Source organism: Enoplosus armatus, chromosome 10 (assembly GCF_043641665.1).
Source record: "Enoplosus armatus isolate fEnoArm2 chromosome 10, fEnoArm2.hap1, whole genome shotgun sequence".
In the NCBI taxonomy this organism is placed as follows: Eukaryota; Metazoa; Chordata; class Actinopteri; order Centrarchiformes; family Enoplosidae; genus Enoplosus; species Enoplosus armatus.
Window position 1 is genome coordinate 25,195,231 of NC_092189.1, and position 16,773 is coordinate 25,212,003.

Here is a 16,773-nt window from a genome sequence, read left to right on the forward strand (position 1 = left end):
TCCTTTGACATGTGTCTGAAACTGGGCGATGATAAATGTACATTTTGGTCAATGAATTTATTTACTTGTGTTAGTGTTTTACTGCATGCGAGTGACGGTGATATTTACAGACCTGTTTATGAGTTTATGAGCTTCATAAAAGGAGAAAAATAATCATCTTTTTCCTTGTTTTCTTTCACATAATATTTTTTGGAAACTCATACAATCGCAGAAAATGTTGGATTACAGTGAACTGTGATGAAGTCAGAATCTATCTTACATGAAGGATTTTTTATTTCTCTGCATTGAATGATAATATATTCAAATTTCAATCAACTCCTTTATTAGTTGATTTCTTTGAAACATCTTGATTTTAGTTTTATATTTGTATTATTTCTTAAAATTCACAATCTTCACCTGTTATTTGTATTATTAAAGATGTTATTATGCTTTTATGTGTAAAGTATGTGTAAAAACTACATTTCCTGACATAAATAAAGGTTTGATTTATTATTTGATCAATGGTGCAGCATGTTGATTTTTATGGGTTGTAAATGAAGTCATTTTGATCTAAAGAAAATATTTGACAGATTTATCTAAATGCTGTATTTATACTCAAATAGTATTTCTCTGGAGTATTTCTACACGCTGCCTGTACAAATCTGATCACCTCAAACACAAACAGCTGCTGTGTTTTTTTTAATGAAGTACATTTTCTGTAAATTCATTTGAATCAAGCTGAAACCGGACTGAACTGTAAAATGTAAATTATGTGAAATGTAAAATTGTTAATTGAATTTGACAAATATAACTGTACAATAAATCAGCTGATATTTGTCGACTACACTTTGAACTGTTTCAGACTGAGCAGATATTAATGTCAAACATCATCAAGCTTTATTTCCACAAGCACAACAATCTGATTCAGAATCAGCAGAACAACTCAGTGTTTAACATGCGGTCTGTGGCTCCACCTGCTGTGCGCTGCTATACTACTGTTGTACTACTGTTGTACTACTACCACTACTACTACTACAGGTACTGCTGTCCTGTAGTAGTACACTTGTATTATTTGTCATTGTATTTTAGTATGTACTTATACAGTACTTCATTGTATATTGTATCTTTCAATCTCAATCTACAATTTCACGACATCTGGACGACCTCCATCTGCAGAGGAAGTCCACGTGATGCCATCAAAAGCTCTAGAACAGCTACTAAATGGACCTTGTGGTGAGATGGTTTTGTCAACAACTATATTTGTAGATATTTATTTGACTTTGCATATTGAGCTAATTTTGTCTGGAGGAATTATCTCTGGTCTTATTTTATCACAAGAATAAATAGAAATATTTGCACATTGTGGAACACAATGACATTTTCTTATATTTATTACAAGAGTCGTATTGCACTGTAGTTATTACTTTTGATGTTGAGATGAGTAAATGTTTTGAGCTAGATCTTTAAAACTATCTCTGAAAAACGACATCTGACTCCACCCAGTGTACTCAGATTAAATGTTAACTGTTATAATATTATATTACATATTATTATACTGGTCCTTCTACTGGTGCTACTCTCAACTCTGTTTTTTTAGAGGCCAGACAAGGAAAATAAAAGGATTACTTTACACAGTAAATAGACAACAATAACAATATTGTACATTTTAGAACAGAATAATAAATTAAGTTACTCACAACTTTCATTATTAAAAGGTCATTAAACTATCTGTATCCTTCAGTGTTTCATCTTAAAGTAAAGCTGAAGAGTAACCAGTGTTGCATTTACTTTAGTCTAATGGATGTCTTGTAAAACACACACAGAGCTGATGATGGACATTGACTTGTTTTTTTTAAATAGTCCTCCGGCACCACCTGATGGTTAAAACTGACAACATGAGAAATTCAGACATCCTGTGTGAGAAAACTTTTAAGATCAAACAGATCCGAGTTTAATGCTGGCGCTTCCAATACCCTAAAGCTGCCCTTTTTTCATTTTCATTTTTTACATTTGATTTTATGACATTACAACCTCGTAATTAAAATGCCGGTGTACCCTCCACACCAGCAGGTGGCGGCAGTGCACCGCCCCTTTGTTGACCAGCCGCCATTAAACAGCGAAGAAGAACCTCAGTCAGTTAGCTTGTCGAAACTAGCTCCGCTTTCCACATTTCTCTTCGCTAAAAACAGTGTTTAGACACGTGAACGTTTCACTTCCTGTCTTTATCACAGAGTTCAGTGTTTAATCTAAGGTAAGCCCGCTGCTGAAGACATCTTCCCGACAGGTGTTAGCCGTCAGCTAACTGTGTTGATGCTAGATACGTTAGCTCGGTGAGCTAATGCTGTTAGCCGAATTCAAACATCATTTCTTCTGTTGAACATCCTCACAAAGATTTAACGTCACGCAGATGCTCTTCATGTAGTTCCTTTAACGTTAGTGTTTGGTGTGTCTCGCCCACTCAGCTGCACGGTGTGATTATCATGATCGATTCATCTCGTTCAGGTTCAGGTAGACCTGCTGCTGTAGGACGAGTGACGTCGGCTTACAGTGTTTTCACCTTTAACACCACAAAGTCTGCTGTGTTCCAGTTAGTAATAATAGTGGCTGCAAGACCCTCAAGATCATTGAATGTCTTGTTTTGTGAACCAACAGTCCAAAACCCAAAGAAAGACCCCTTAACAAACAGCCAGGACCCCCTGGAACCTTAGAATCAAGGTCTCCAAAATAAGCATGTTGGAAAACTGAAAGCTAATGAGAAGCACAGAGAATGTGACTGCCAGTCAGCAGACATTTGCTGGTGCTGCTGGTACAAACTACCAGGTTGTAGTTGTGCAAACTATAGTTATAAGCTTATTCGTGTATTTAAACTCCATCGGTTCTGCTCCTGAAAAATCTAATTTGTGTCTTTATAGATCAAAACACATATAATGAGTCTGCATGCAAAAATATCAGCCCGTATTTATCCAACAGAAAAAAACGTCCTGAAACATTTCTTACATCACTGAAAAAACAAATCCAAAATGGTATTCAGCCAAAGTATATCAACTTTAGCGCAGCAGTGTGTCAAAGGTCAGTTACTGTTAAATCCCAGTTTAACCGATGATCAGTCGGCTGTTGTACTGTAGCATCCCAAACGTTCACCTGCTCGGGTCCTGGGTCTCTATATTAAGGGTTCACATCAGGACCAGAGACAGGACGATTGCAGGTAAGAGAAAAAATCTGATAATAATATATTACACAGCTCATAACATAAATATGTCTATTTAAATCCCCTTCAATTTTTTAACAATTGTGACCCACAAATATGCTGAGTCGGACATTTTACAGTGTAGACTTTTCTCCGGTGGACAAACTACAGAGTGATGACGCTCTTATATGTTACGTATCATTTCTCGTGCTTTATCGGCTGACAGATACGATGAATGAGCTAATATTAGCAGATTTATAGGTCATACTAATAGTAAATAAATCAGACAAAACAAGACATTCGATGACGTCACCTTTGGCTCTTGGGAGATTGAGGTGTGCATGTCTCCTCTTTTCTTGTGGTTGAACGCTGTAAAGATGGACGTTTTGTTTTGGTAAGATGTTAAAGGTCATTTACTTCATACGACGAACTCCTCAGTTTTCATGTCTTAGATATATCGTCACTGTTCCTGTGTACTTGGTACTCACAGAGACCTGAACAGCTCCAGTTCCTCTGTGTTCAGTCGAGTGTTTTCTCTCAGGAAGAATCGTCTTCAGCCTTTACGTCTCTTTAAGTCAGATTTTACATCTCCTGCCTTCCCTGACACCTTCTGTCTGCAGAAAACGCCCCGAGCGTTTGTCCTCCATGTCTCACAACTACCCGTACAGACAACCGCCGCCTGACTCCAATCTCAGTCCTGATCCTGGACCTTACAGACAACCACCGCCTGACTCCGATCTCAGACCTGATCCTGGACCTTACAGCTCTTCAGACCGCTGTGTCGCCTCATTGGACCACAACTTTTACAGGGCGCCTCAGGAGTCCTTCTCCTCATCCTACCCGTCCTCTTCCTCCTCCAGAGGAGGTCAGTGGTCACAGGACGGTGCTCTCAGCATCCTGAGCAGCTGTGGTCTGGAACCCAGCGACCTGGCTCTGCTAGCTGAGCTGCCTGAAGATGTCCTCACCGTTGAGTCCCTGCCTCATGTCCTCAAACAGATCAAAGGAAAGAGGGGGGCCATCAAACCTTTTCCTCCCACCGCTCTGCCTTCTTCCTCCTCCTCTTCCTCCTCTTATCCCCCCAGCTCCGCCCATAGACCTGTCGTCGGCCCCTCCAGCAGTGACTGGGATCATCACTGCAGCCAGCCGGTCCAGTACCCGCTGGACCAGGTAACACCCAGTCCTCTTCCATTTGAGCAGGATCTGGACCGCTGGGGAAATCCCAAGACCAGCAGCACTGTCAGAGCAGACCCACCATCATCATCTTCATCTAGCTACATGGTTGACAGAACAGGACCCTCTGAGTATGGTAAGATAGACAGAGAGGCTGGTCGAATTTTCTCTCAAGACTTCAACCACAGACCAGGACCCTCTGAGTTTGGTAAGATAGACAGAGAGGCTGGTCGAATTTCCTCTCAAGACTTCAACTACAGACAAGGACCCTCTGAGTATGGTAAGACGGGCAGAGATGCTGGTCCTGTTTCCTCTCAAGACTTCAACCACAGACCAAGACCCTCTGAGTTTGGTAAGACAGGTAGAGAGGCTGGTCGAGTTTCCTCTCAAGACTTCAACCACAGACCGGGACCCTCTGAGTTTGGTAAGACAGGTAGAGAGGCTGATCGAGTTTCCTCTCAAGACTTCAACCACAGACCAGGACCCTCTGAGTTTGGTAAGACAGGTAGAGAGGCTGGTCGAGTTTCCTCTCAAGACTTCAACCACAGACCAAGACCCTCTGAGTTTGGTAAGACGGGCAGAGATGCCAGTCCTGTTTCCTCTCAGGACCGATCCTCTTTCAGCTCGGCAGAAAGAGGCAAAAGAAATCGTTCTTCCCGTTTCTCTCAGCCTGGACCAGCTGATCACAGGTCAGTTCCTCCTCCTGAAGAGTGTCATCTGAAAACTCATGGGGGACGCCGTGAGACCTCTTCCATCAGGAGCAGCAGTCGGCCCGCTGCCTCAATGCCGTCCAAGAAAGAAGCTAAAGACTTCCACGGGACGTCTCCACTGGTGTTCCCGTACTCATGCTCTCTGTGTGACATCACTGTGATGTCAGAGAAGGTAAGTACACCTGCCCTCCTCCTCGAATCTGTTTAGCGCCAGCTAAATAAATGTAATATAATGATGGGTGGTGTTGGAGGGGAAGCAGTTTGTGGCTGCAGCTGTCAGGTATCTTACAGGAAACAGTAAGATGTGACAGATTCATTCATGCTTCTTGTTTTTGTGTTTCAGGTGTGGATTAAACACATAAACGGCACTCAACATGCAGACGGACAGCTCAGCCTGCTGCAGCAGTAAGTTTCTCACATACATTCATGGGCAGTGTAACCCACAGTGTAAAGCACAGTGTAACGCGCAGTGTAACGCACAGTGTAACGCACAGTGCAGCCCACAGTGTAACGCACAGTGTAACGCACAGTGGAAAGCACAGTGTAACCCACAGTGTAACCCACAGTGTAAAGTACAGTGTAACCCACAGTGCAACCCACAGTGTAAAGCACAGTGCAACCCACAGTGTAACCCACAGTGTAAAGTACAGTGTAACCCACAGTGCAACCCACAGTGTAAAGCACAGTGTAAAGCACAGTGCAACCCACAGTGCAACCCACAGTGTAACCCACAGTGTAACCCACAGTGTAACCCACAGTGTAAAGTACAGTGTAACCCACAGTGTAACCCACAGTGTAAAGTACAGTGTAACCCACAGTGTAACCCACAGAGTAACCCACAGAGTAACCCACAGAGTAACCCACAGTGTAACCCACAGTGTAACCCACAGAGTAACCCACAGAGTAAAGCACAGTGTAACCCACAGTGTAACGCACAGTGTAACGCACAGTGTAACACACAGTGTAACCCACAGTGTAACCCACAGTGTAACCTACAGAGTAACCCACAGTGTAACCCACAGTGTAACCCACGGTGTAACCCACAGTGTAACCCACAGTGTAACCCACAGTGTAACCCACGGTGTAACCCACAGTGTAACCCACGGTGTAACCCACAGTGTAAAGCACGGTGTAACCTACAGAGTAACCCACAGTGTAAAGCACGGTGTAACCCACGGTGTAACCCACAGTGTAAAGCACAGTGTAACCCACAGAGTAACCCACAGTGTAAAGCACGGTGTAACCCACAGTGTAACCCACAGTGTAAAGCACAGTGTAACCCACAGAGTAACCTACAGAGTAACCTACAGAGTAACCCACAGTGTAAAGCACAGAGTAACCCACAGAGTAACCCACAGAGTAACCCACAGTGTAACCCACAGTGTAAAGCACGGTGTAACCCACAGGAGAGAACTGGGCTGAGCCATGCTGGTGTGCTCCTGCTTGGTAGTAGGAATACACCAATCCAACTCTTTCTCTCTTGATTAGGATTTAGGTTTGCGCTGAGTATTTATTGGCCGGTGGTCTCTGCCGACCAAACAATGTAGCATCTTCTTCTTGTTCATCTAACATGGTTGATGATGACCATTGCACGTCTCATTATTTTGGTTTTGCTGAGTGTGCAGATGGCTGAACGGACCAATGTGAGCCCTTAATTCTCTGTGGCACACTGGACAGGTCAGGGAGGTCATTCCACTGCAGAACAACAAAGTCCAAGATAAATATTAGTCCAACCAACACACACAGATGAAAGAAATGTTACAGAGATCATCATGAGAAGGAACAGCCTTTGAAATTGTAACTAACTAACTAACCCTAACTACCTGTTGGTCTGGACCACAAAGGAAGTTATAACTGAAGGAGAAGAATACGCCAGTTTAAATACGAATTTGTGTGTGAATTTTGTTTCTTTATGCTCTTTTGTTTTAGTTTTCATAACTCTGTCATGTCTCTTCTGCAGGTTTCCTAACTGGGACTGTCGCATGGAGACAGTCAGCGGGTCAGTGTCATACATCACTATAACATAACCTCAACAATAACACTAACATAACATCACTACAACATAACCATAAACTCAACACTAACACTAACATAACATCACTATAACCATAACCTAAACAGTAACACTAACATAACATCACTATAACCATAACATTACTATAACATAACCTCAGCACTAACATAACATCAGTATGACATAACCTCAACACTAACATAACAACATTACTATAACATAACCTCAACACTAACATAACATTACTATAACATAACCTCAACACTAACATAACATCACTATAACCATAAACTCAACAGTAACACTAACATAACATCAGTATAACGTAACCTCAACACTAACACTAACATAACATCAGTATAACATAACATCACTAACCATAACTCGTCGTCATGTGCTCATGTTTGTTCAGTCTGTGGACGTTATGGTATCTCCTTATTAAACAGCCGATAGTTATTAGGTTTTAATGACGAGGTACTTCAATTTCACTAAAATAAAATCTGTCCTGTCGTTTAAGGGCCGACAGCCAATCAGAGTGGAAGAATGAAGGAAAACCTGGCCGGCAGCCCGAGACAGCCAATCAGAACTCCAGTAAAGACACCTTATTGTTTTCTATCAGTGCTCATAATGTTATCCTCCTTAATGCTGCACTACCAACTGTTGCTTTCTGTGTGTTTAACAGAATCACAGCCAAATAAAAAAACTCAGAAGAAGGTAAAGACTCTAAAGAAATCAGAAAGCATTAAAGTTTAGTTTAGCTGCTTCTTTATGAACTTAAATGATAAATATGTTGTGTGTGTTTCCTGTCAGACTTCAGAGAAAGGTAAAGTGGTGTGTGTGAAGTTTCCGGCTCAGTCTGTGGATGAGACGTACCTGAGAAAACTGACCGAACCGTTTGGAAAGGTCGTCAAGATCCTCATGTTTCCATCTTTAGTGAGTCCACATGGTTCACCACACACAACAACCCAACTGTACAGTATAATACAGTATTACATATATATAGTAAGTAGTATTATTGTGATTGTAATTCTTCTCTTTGCTTTTTACCCACATTCTTTACCCTTTCAGTGAACTTTGGTTTTGATAAGTTTAGGATGCAAAATTAAATAAATCAATGGTGCATACTTTATAGCATTTACAAATTCACATGTTGTTGTCTTCACCACACACTGTTGTGTATAAAGCTGGAATTATGCTGCACGTCAGATACACTTCAACTTGCTGAATGGTTGATTCAACTCCTGTCCGGAGGCAGATTTGAAATGGAGATGAAAAAAGTATGCAAGTTGTGCATAAAAGCTTGGAAGAATAGGCCTTGTGTCCGTCTCAGAGTGACCCCTTCAGTCATTCGCCTGCGTCGTTCCCCACGTCTTGTTAAAGATAAATCTGTTCTGAACCCTACAGGCGTTTGTGGAGCTGGGCTCCATCGATCAGGCGAAGGACTTGGTGAAGTTCCACGTTAACTATCCTCCAACTGTGAATGGAGAACAGATGGAGTTCAGGATCTCCAACACCTTCACCTTCCTCCAGGTAGACATTCATCCGACCAGCAGCTCACACTCAAGGAATACAAAAGGTTCCATTGTTGTCTGTTGACTGTTGTCTGTGTGCTGTTCTGGTGTTCAGAGTGCACGGTGCACAGGTGAGACGAACAAACAGGTGAGAGGGTCAGTCAAAGAGAATTGTTGGTATTTTGGTGGAAATCAGAGATTTCTCCATCAGTTCACACACACACGTCATTAACTCACCAGGCTGCTAGAGCATGACCACACACATCAGACTGGTCTGTTGTAACTCCATATTCTGCCTGTTGCTATGGGAGACGTCGGGTTACAGAGGTTCATTAGTCCTCTGTGTCATTGACGGTTTCTAACTGTCTTGTCGTTTTGTGCTTTATTCTCGAGATATGATAATATATATTAAGATATGATTTAAGCATTTATGACATCATGTCAGTTTTATTTTCATAACGCCATGACACTTTACATGTAGAACAGGTCTGGACCGACTCTTTGTAATGTTACTACAGAGACCAACAGGTCCCACCATGAGAAGCACCTCTCATACAACATGTTTCCTGAAGAAGCGTGTCTTCATTTGTTGAGCTGTTTGTTGCCATGCTTCACTGTGATTGGCTCAGCTGTTTCAGAGCTGTGAGACTGTGATTGGCTGAGAGTGTGTTTATTCATCACCACACCCTCTGATTTATGTTCCACCTCATGCAGCAGTTATAATATGTATATATATATATATAATATGATATATATAATAAAAACTGGTTCCTCAGAAGAGAAGATGATCTGAGCACAGAGACACAGTTAGTGTTTGTAAACAGTCCTGCAGTGTTGTTGTCTTTAGCAACACATATATATATTTATATATTTTTGGTTTTTAAGATTTTTTTATGGTATTTTTTGCCTTCATTGGATAGTGACAGTGAAGATTGACAGTAAATGCAGGAGAGAGAGAGAGAGAGGCCGCTGCGGTAAGGACTCAGCCTACGTGGTACACCCTCTACCCGGTGAGCTACCGGGCACCCTTAGTGACATGTTTTACTTGAAATAACACTTGAAGCTAAACCTCAGCTTTAAGCCTCTAGAGGTCGACAGAGAGCAGTCATACATTACAGTTTAAATTCATCTTGAACTGAGACGCAGAAGAAGCATGCTGCCCCCTACAGGAGAGAAGCGTGGGAGCCTGTGAAGTCATCTGAGATGTTTTGTGTCTCCTCAGAGTTCTCGGGTGGTGAGTTTCTTTCCGCCTCCAACGGGAGAGAACGGCCAATCGGATCTGTTCAGCATCATCAAACGCTTCGGCCTGCCGCTCTACACCCTGTTCCTGCCGTCTATGGTGAGATCCGCCAAACTGACATACTGTAGTAGCGTCCTGTGTTCCTTGCTGTAGTGCCGTGCAGTAACATCAGTTGTATTAATTCTTCAGGCGTTCGTAGAGATGAAAAACACGCCTGATGCTCAGAAGATGGTGGATTATTATTCCTCGAACACTCTGAGGATCAACAACGACGTCATCAAAGTTTCCTTCTCTGGAGAATACAAGAGCCTCATGTGAGTACGAGGGAGCTGATGGGAGATCACCAGCTGGTTCTGGTCCATGGATTATTGATCGATAGTAATATTTCTTGTCCTCTCCACAGGCGGGTCGCATCTGCTAAGAGGTACGAAGAGGAAAGTTGTTCGGCTAAGAGGACGAGGAGTTCGAGCCCAGACAAAGAAGACAAGACAACAGAGACCAAGAGGAGGAGGAGCAGTAAAGACCGAGAGGAGGAGAGGAAGGAGGAGGAGGAGGAGGGAGGGAAATCCAGCAGGAGAACCAGAACCAGGTCTGAGTCCAGAGAAAAGTCCACCAAAGAGAAAACAACCAGAACCAGGGCCAGATCCAGAGAAAAATCCAGTAAAGAGAAAATGGACAAAACCAGGTCCAGATCCAGAGAAAAATCCAGCATTGACAGGGGGACCAGAACCAGGTCCACATCCAGAGAAAGGTCTACTGAAGAGAAAACGACCAGAACCAGGTCCAGATCCCGAGAAAAGGCCACTAAGGAGAAAATGAACAGGTCTAGGTCCAGGTCCAGGTCCAGAGATAAATCAAGCAGAGACAGGAGGACCATATCCAAGTCCATATCCAGAGAAAAGTTGGTGGCACCAGAGAAAACAGAGATGGCGGGTAAGAAAACAGATTTGAAATCAGTAAAATGATTCTTCATCTACATGTTTTCACACCTCGAAGCTTGAAATGCGTTTCTGAAGTTTCTGGTTACCTCGTTAAGAGAAAAGCAGTTTGCATTCATGTCGGTTACAATGACGACTGCGTCCACAGCAGTACAACACAAACTGTGTGTGTGTGTACATATATGTATATATATAATCCACACTGTCATTTATTCATTATTGTTATCACAGCTTCCATTTGTCAGTTATCTGCTTTTTGCTTCGTGACGATGTTAACGAGCAGCCGTGGAAGACATCTTCAAACCCTTTAAATAAAGCTATCAAAACCACAATTTAATAACAGTTAGAAGTCAAGAAGGAAGTAAAAGTATGGAAGTATTATCAGAAAAAAGTCCTGTAAGGATGAAAAGTAAAAATACTCATTATGCAGAATGACCCGTTTACTGGATTATTATTAACGTGTAAGCATCTTTGGCTGCAACTAAACATTATTTTCATTATCAATTAATCTGCCAATTCTTTTCTCGGTTAATCATTTGGTCTGTAAACTTTAATAAAGTAGTAAACAATATCTATTAGAGAAACATTAGTGCAGACTGTGATATCTTCATGTGCTGCCAGAAGGTGTAGAGCAGTGATGCATGTCTGATGATGGATGACGTGATCAGCATCATAAAAAAGGATAACTGAACAAATCCTCACAGTTGGAACTCTGCACACGTAAACTTTTAGATTTTTTGATTGTCTTCTTCTCTCCACAGACATGGAGTCCAGGACCGAGGCTGATCCAGCTCCTGCCAAAGACTCCAGACCTGAAGCTGAAGAGAGAGAACCGACGGAGGAGGAAGCCGAGTGAGTTTCTCATGTTTCTAATATCAATGGTGCAGCGTTGTTGTTGGTTTACAGTCGGACCGTCGAGTCCTGAGAACCAAAGTGTGGAAACAACAAAGCAGCAACAACAGAAACGGCAGCAGGCGGACTTTGACTTTAAAAGGTGAATATGTGATCGTGCAGGTCGTCTGCAGAGGAGAGCGACATCGAGGGGATGGAGGTGATCGGAGAGGATGGAGAGAATCTGGAGGATGAAGATGTGGAGGAGGAGAAGGAGGAAGAAGACAAAGCGGAAGCTGCTGAGAAAGACAACTGTCCTGCAGAGAGAACAGACTCAACTGAAGAAGGTAGAAATAAAGACTGAGCTGTCTGTGGAGGAGAAAAACAGAACCGAAACCAGTGACAAAGAAACTCTTCTGTCTGTTTCAGATAAAGAGAAGGAGGTGAAGGATGGAGAGGCTGATGATCAGGAGCAGCATGAGGAGGAAGTAATGGAGAAGAAGACGGTGGAGACAAAGAAACCCATTAACGAAAAGGATGGAGAGGAGGAGGAGGAGGAAGAGCAGGAGAAACCCCTGAAGGAGGAGGAGGAAGAGCCAGAATCCAACCGAGAGGCAGAGGATGACGAGGTGGACACACAACACACTTATTTTATATACGTTCATGCTTTATAACAGAAGAATAACAGAAGAGCTCATTACGTGTATGTAGAGATTCTGTTTCAGGTCACACACTGGTCTGTAGTGTTAGGCCAGTCTTAATTTACCTCTAAGATTAGTCTGATGCAACTTAGACCAAACAAAGACAGACCAGACCCCCAACTCAGCCATGTTTTCTAGCACGAAAAAAGTCTTAATTTACCCAGAAGTCACCGCAAGTTAGTCCCACTTCAGATATAGAAGAACTAGACGTCTGTCTGAAGTCTGCTGGTTTGATCTGAGCCAGAGGCAAAGAGTTAGATCCAGATCAGTGATCCTTTTTCAGTGTGACTGTTAAATTCTCTAAGAGACAGTCAGCTGACACCTGGAGTCACAACAGTGCTGTAAACTGCTGCAGGTGCTCATGGAACCAATCATGTCACGTTGTTTATTTCAGTTCAAATTGGGTTTTAAAAAAATTGTATTCACAAATAAATTTGCACTTAAAATTCCCACCAAATAATTGACACATGGCAGACCTGATCCCACATGGCAGACCTGATCGAGGTGAAGCTCCAGCACAGCAGGACTGGTGGGTCTCTGGAGCCCCAGGTAGAAGATAATGAACTGAGACTGAGTGATATTAACCGAACACATGATGTTGTTGAACCACTTCTTGTGATTTGTGTGTTTATAAATGTATGAAAAGATGTTGATCAAAGTTACTCCAAACTATTAATCAGTGATATCAGATAATCAATAAATATCTGTCTCCAGGAGGAACCAGGTTTCCCAGTAGACCTGGAGAACTGCATCACTCTGGATGAACTGGAAGAAGACGAGTCTGCTGACCAAGGTAAAACCAGGGGTCTGGAAAGTCCTGAAAAATTCTGCAATTGCCATGTAATCTAAATTCAAGGCCTTCGGTGGTCTTGATGATCAGTAAATAAAGTATTTCACCTTTTAGATTCAGTTTATAAATCCTTTAATAATGTTTTCATTCCTGTTTGTCGCAGATGAAGAAGTCAGAGATGAATATGAGGTGAGGAGGAAATATTATTAATTATGTATAATTCTATATATTATTGTTATTATTCATGTTAATAAAACAGTATGCTCTGTTGTCAGACATGTTCTTGATATTATATTTTATTGTTTGTGTCCAGTGTCCATCCACCCGAGTGCTTTACTTCAGAAACCTCCCTCTGCGTTTCTTCTCCGACACGGAGTTCATCGACCTGGTGAAAGATTTTGGGACAGCGGTGCGCTACTACAGGGTCCACGAACGCCGAGAGGTCAGAGACTGTCTGTTTACCCGCTGTTACCCGTAACTCCGGTCCGCTGTTACCCGCAACTCCGGTCCGCTGTTACCCACTCCGTAACTACTGAAGAAAATGATGAGTTCATGTCGTCCGTTATCACATTTCACTCACACACGATGGATTTATTCACTTCCTGTACAGTTTGTCATGTGCAATAGCAAACACACACCTGTTATTTGTTGAAGCAACGTAGGGAGAAATTAGGAGGACTTGTTTTGATGCAGTACATCTCCCTGCTATAGATGACATAGAATATATAAATATATATGTGTGTGTGTATATTTATGTGTGTATGTATGTATAAAGACAACAAGATAACAGCTTGAAATGAACAGCAGTTGAGCTAAAAATGTCATTTAGACTGAGACTTCAAGGATCTTTTCAGTCGGATGATGTCTCTTCATCTTTAGTGTTTGTGTGTTTCAGGGTTTTATCGAGATGTCGACGTCTTCAGAGGCTCTGAGAGCGATTCAAGAGCTGATCTGTAAACCTGTCACCCTCAACACCTCCAAACTCCTCGTCCAGATCTCCAACCAATACAAAAGACTCACCAACGGGTCAGAGTCTCCAAACTGTCTCTTCTTTGTTCCTGTTCACCTGGCAGATTTCTGTGGTCATTTACTCTGAATCTCTGTCTTCATAGGTGGTCGGTTCGGTCGGCCAAGGACTCTAAAAAGACTCCTGAGAAAGAGTCGGTGTCCAAAACAGCCAATGATGAGTCTTCAGAAAAGGAGTCTGCGTCCAGAAATTCTCCAGAGAAGGATGCGTCTGAAAGGAAGACTCCAGAGAAAGAGTCAATTTCTAAAGAGACTCTAGAAAAGGAGTCATATGGCAAAAAGAATCAAGAAAAGGAGCCCCTAGAAAAGACCTCCAGAAAAACACCAGAAAAAGAGTTGGCCAATAAAAAGACTTCAGAAAAAGAGTCTTCTGAAGAGAAGGACTCAGCTGAGACAGAGTCTGCTGCTAAAAAGATTCTAGAAAAGGAGTCGTTGCCAAGTCAAGAATACAAGACTTTAAAGAGAGAGAGGACTCATGAGAACGACTCAGTGACTGAAAAGAAAGAAAAGAAGAAGAAAGAGTCGTTGAGAGACGAGAGTCAAAGAAAACAGGGGCTGGAGGCTGCTGAAGCTCCAGAAGAAGAAAAAGAGGTCAATGAGATGAAAAGATCACAGGAGGAGACGTCTGAACCAGGACTTAAGGATTCTGAGAAGAATCCAGATCAACCAGACTCTACTGGAGATCCCCCAAAACCACAAACTGGACAGGTACAACTGAAGACCTGCAGCATGTTCAAATGTTCATGTGTTCAAATGTAGTGCAGGAATCCCACTCAAACTTAATCTGAACAGGTTCCAACGTAGAGTTTAGACAGAACTTCAACTGAACACCATCCTGATCAATCAGGACAAAGATGGAGAAACTGGTGAGAGTTTCACCACCTGGTGTTAACACAGAAACTTCATTTATACAGCAGCTTTCACCAACAAGGCAACGCAAAGTGCTTTACATCAGACAGAAAGTGTTAAGACAAGACGATGGTAATGTAGTGATAGTGATGTGGTGATAGTAGTGATAGTAATATAGTGATAGTGATGTGGTGATAGTACTAAGTGTAATGATAGTAATGTGGTTATAGTAGTGATAGTAATTTAGTGATAGCAATGTAGTGATGGTGATAGTAGTGATAGTGATAGTGATGTAGTGATAGTAATGTGGTGATAGTACTAAGTGTAATGATAGTAATGTGGTTATAGTAGTGATAGTAATTTAGTGATAGCAATGTAGTGATGGTGATAGTAGTGATAGTAATATAGTGATAGTGATGTGGTGATAGTACTAAGTGTAATGATAGTGATGTGGTGATAGTAGTGATAGTAATTTTACGTTATTTTCTGCTTTCTTAATGAAACTCTGGTACTTCTTACTCTCCAGCACCAGTCAGTGGTGTCTCAGCAGTTGCTGTGGTGATCAGTATGGTTGCTATGGTTAGTCTAAGTGACTGATTTATGGTGTCTGCAGTAGTTATGTATGCTGATTGTGAGTGTTTGTCAGAGAATACTGCGCGTTTGCAATAATCACAGTTAGTAGTACTCTCAGTGCTAACAGAGAACTTAGTGTACTGTGTGAAAGTCTGGATGTCCTGGTTCTGTTTGGACCACCCTGGGTGTCTCTGTACGTTCTGTTGTTTTAATATGGGGAAAGACTGTGGGAGGAGTCACATGAGTGAAAGAAAAATAGTGAAGGAACTATTGTGTTTGCAGGTCAGGAACACAAGAGAACAGCTCACTGATCTGTGGTCTGTTTTTAGAAGCCGGCTGCTGATGAACGGCTGCAGGACTCGCAGGTCCAAGTGGAGCAACTATCTGGACCTGCAGGTACCGCTGCAGATCTGCAGAGACCCACCAAACCTGTTGGTAAGAAAATGCACTGCTTCCACTGTTCTTCATCACAGTCTTCCTCACGGGAAGGAAGCAGAGAGGATGAAGATCATTTCCTGATGGACACGACTGAACAGAATTTTAATATTTACTAACTTCACACGTGTTGCATCACTTCCTGTTAGAATAAAAATAATCACTAGTCGACGTGCAGTCAGTATGCAGTAAACCCTGTATAGTATTAGTACGAGGTGTTGACGTTATTTTGTCCGCCCGTTTGTTTCTGTTTGGAGCAGCAGCAGTGATGCGTTCACTGTCACCTTATCGTGTTGGTTTTCCTCCTGCAGGAGTCGAGTTTGTTCGACCGGTCGTTGGTTATTTCTGTAACTTGTGTCAGCTGATCTACGCTGACGAGGACGAAGCCAAGCTGCAGCACTGCAGCAGCCGGACGCACTACAGGAAGTACCAGGTGATGTCACGGCTGTGATTTCAATTCTTCAGCCTCTGGATCTCTCGTGTCACAGCTGTTTGCTGCAGATTGTAACAGAAACCTGTTTGCTTTGCGGTTTTTCAGGAGAAGACGGGGAAAGATCCGTGGGCAAGCTGAGGGTGAAACGGCTTCATGTGATCGAACTCGCAGATTTATTATTTAGTATCACATTCAATTTAGAGTGTTTTGCTCGAGGACACTTCAGCAGGTTGAGGTTTAACACCTGACTTCACTTTAGTTTCTTCATGTTGTGGAAACATCTGGAGCCACTTATTTGTGTCCGTCAGCTGAAACTGAAACATGTACATTATCAAAATGTAAATTAAAGCTGCTACTTTGTAACTTCAGGACGTCGAGTTTTGTTG

At 42.3% G+C, this 16,773-nt stretch overlaps 1 protein-coding gene across 1 annotated transcript; it reads left to right on the forward strand.

The window, feature by feature from the left end:
• Positions 1 to 2,106: 2,106 nt before the first annotated feature.
• matr3l1.1 (matrin 3-like 1.1) lies at positions 2,107 to 16,750 on the forward strand. The gene is made up of 23 exons (XM_070913256.1): positions 2,107 to 2,230; positions 3,787 to 4,452; positions 4,807 to 5,218; positions 5,390 to 5,451; positions 7,007 to 7,045; positions 7,578 to 7,651; positions 7,743 to 7,774; positions 7,871 to 7,993; positions 8,465 to 8,590; positions 9,794 to 9,910; positions 10,001 to 10,125; positions 10,215 to 10,744; positions 11,511 to 11,601; positions 11,764 to 11,927; positions 12,010 to 12,209; positions 12,996 to 13,074; positions 13,235 to 13,260; positions 13,385 to 13,513; positions 13,967 to 14,097; positions 14,184 to 14,805; positions 15,849 to 15,954; positions 16,266 to 16,387; positions 16,493 to 16,750. The coding sequence occupies exons 2-23, from the start codon at positions 3,812 to 3,814 to the stop codon at positions 16,523 to 16,525; spliced, it is 3,984 nt and encodes a 1,327-aa protein (XP_070769357.1). The 5' UTR covers positions 2,107 to 2,230; positions 3,787 to 3,811; the 3' UTR covers positions 16,526 to 16,750.
• The last annotated feature ends 23 nt before the right edge of the window (positions 16,751 to 16,773 follow it).

What these genes read in the sequence shown, in the direction of transcription:
- matr3l1.1 (XM_070913256.1), top strand. Translation starts at nt 3,812, where the DNA reads ATGTCTCACAACTACCCGTACAGACAACCGCCGCCTGACTCCAATCTC. An exon ending in GACAGCCAATCAGAACTCCA is followed by an intron (nt 7,652 to 7,742) that starts GTAAAGACACCT and finishes TGTGTTTAACAG; the next exon opens with AATCACAGCCAAATAAAAAA. An exon ending in CAAAACCACAAACTGGACAG is followed by an intron (nt 14,806 to 15,848) that starts GTACAACTGAAG and finishes GTCTGTTTTTAG; the next exon opens with AAGCCGGCTGCTGATGAACG.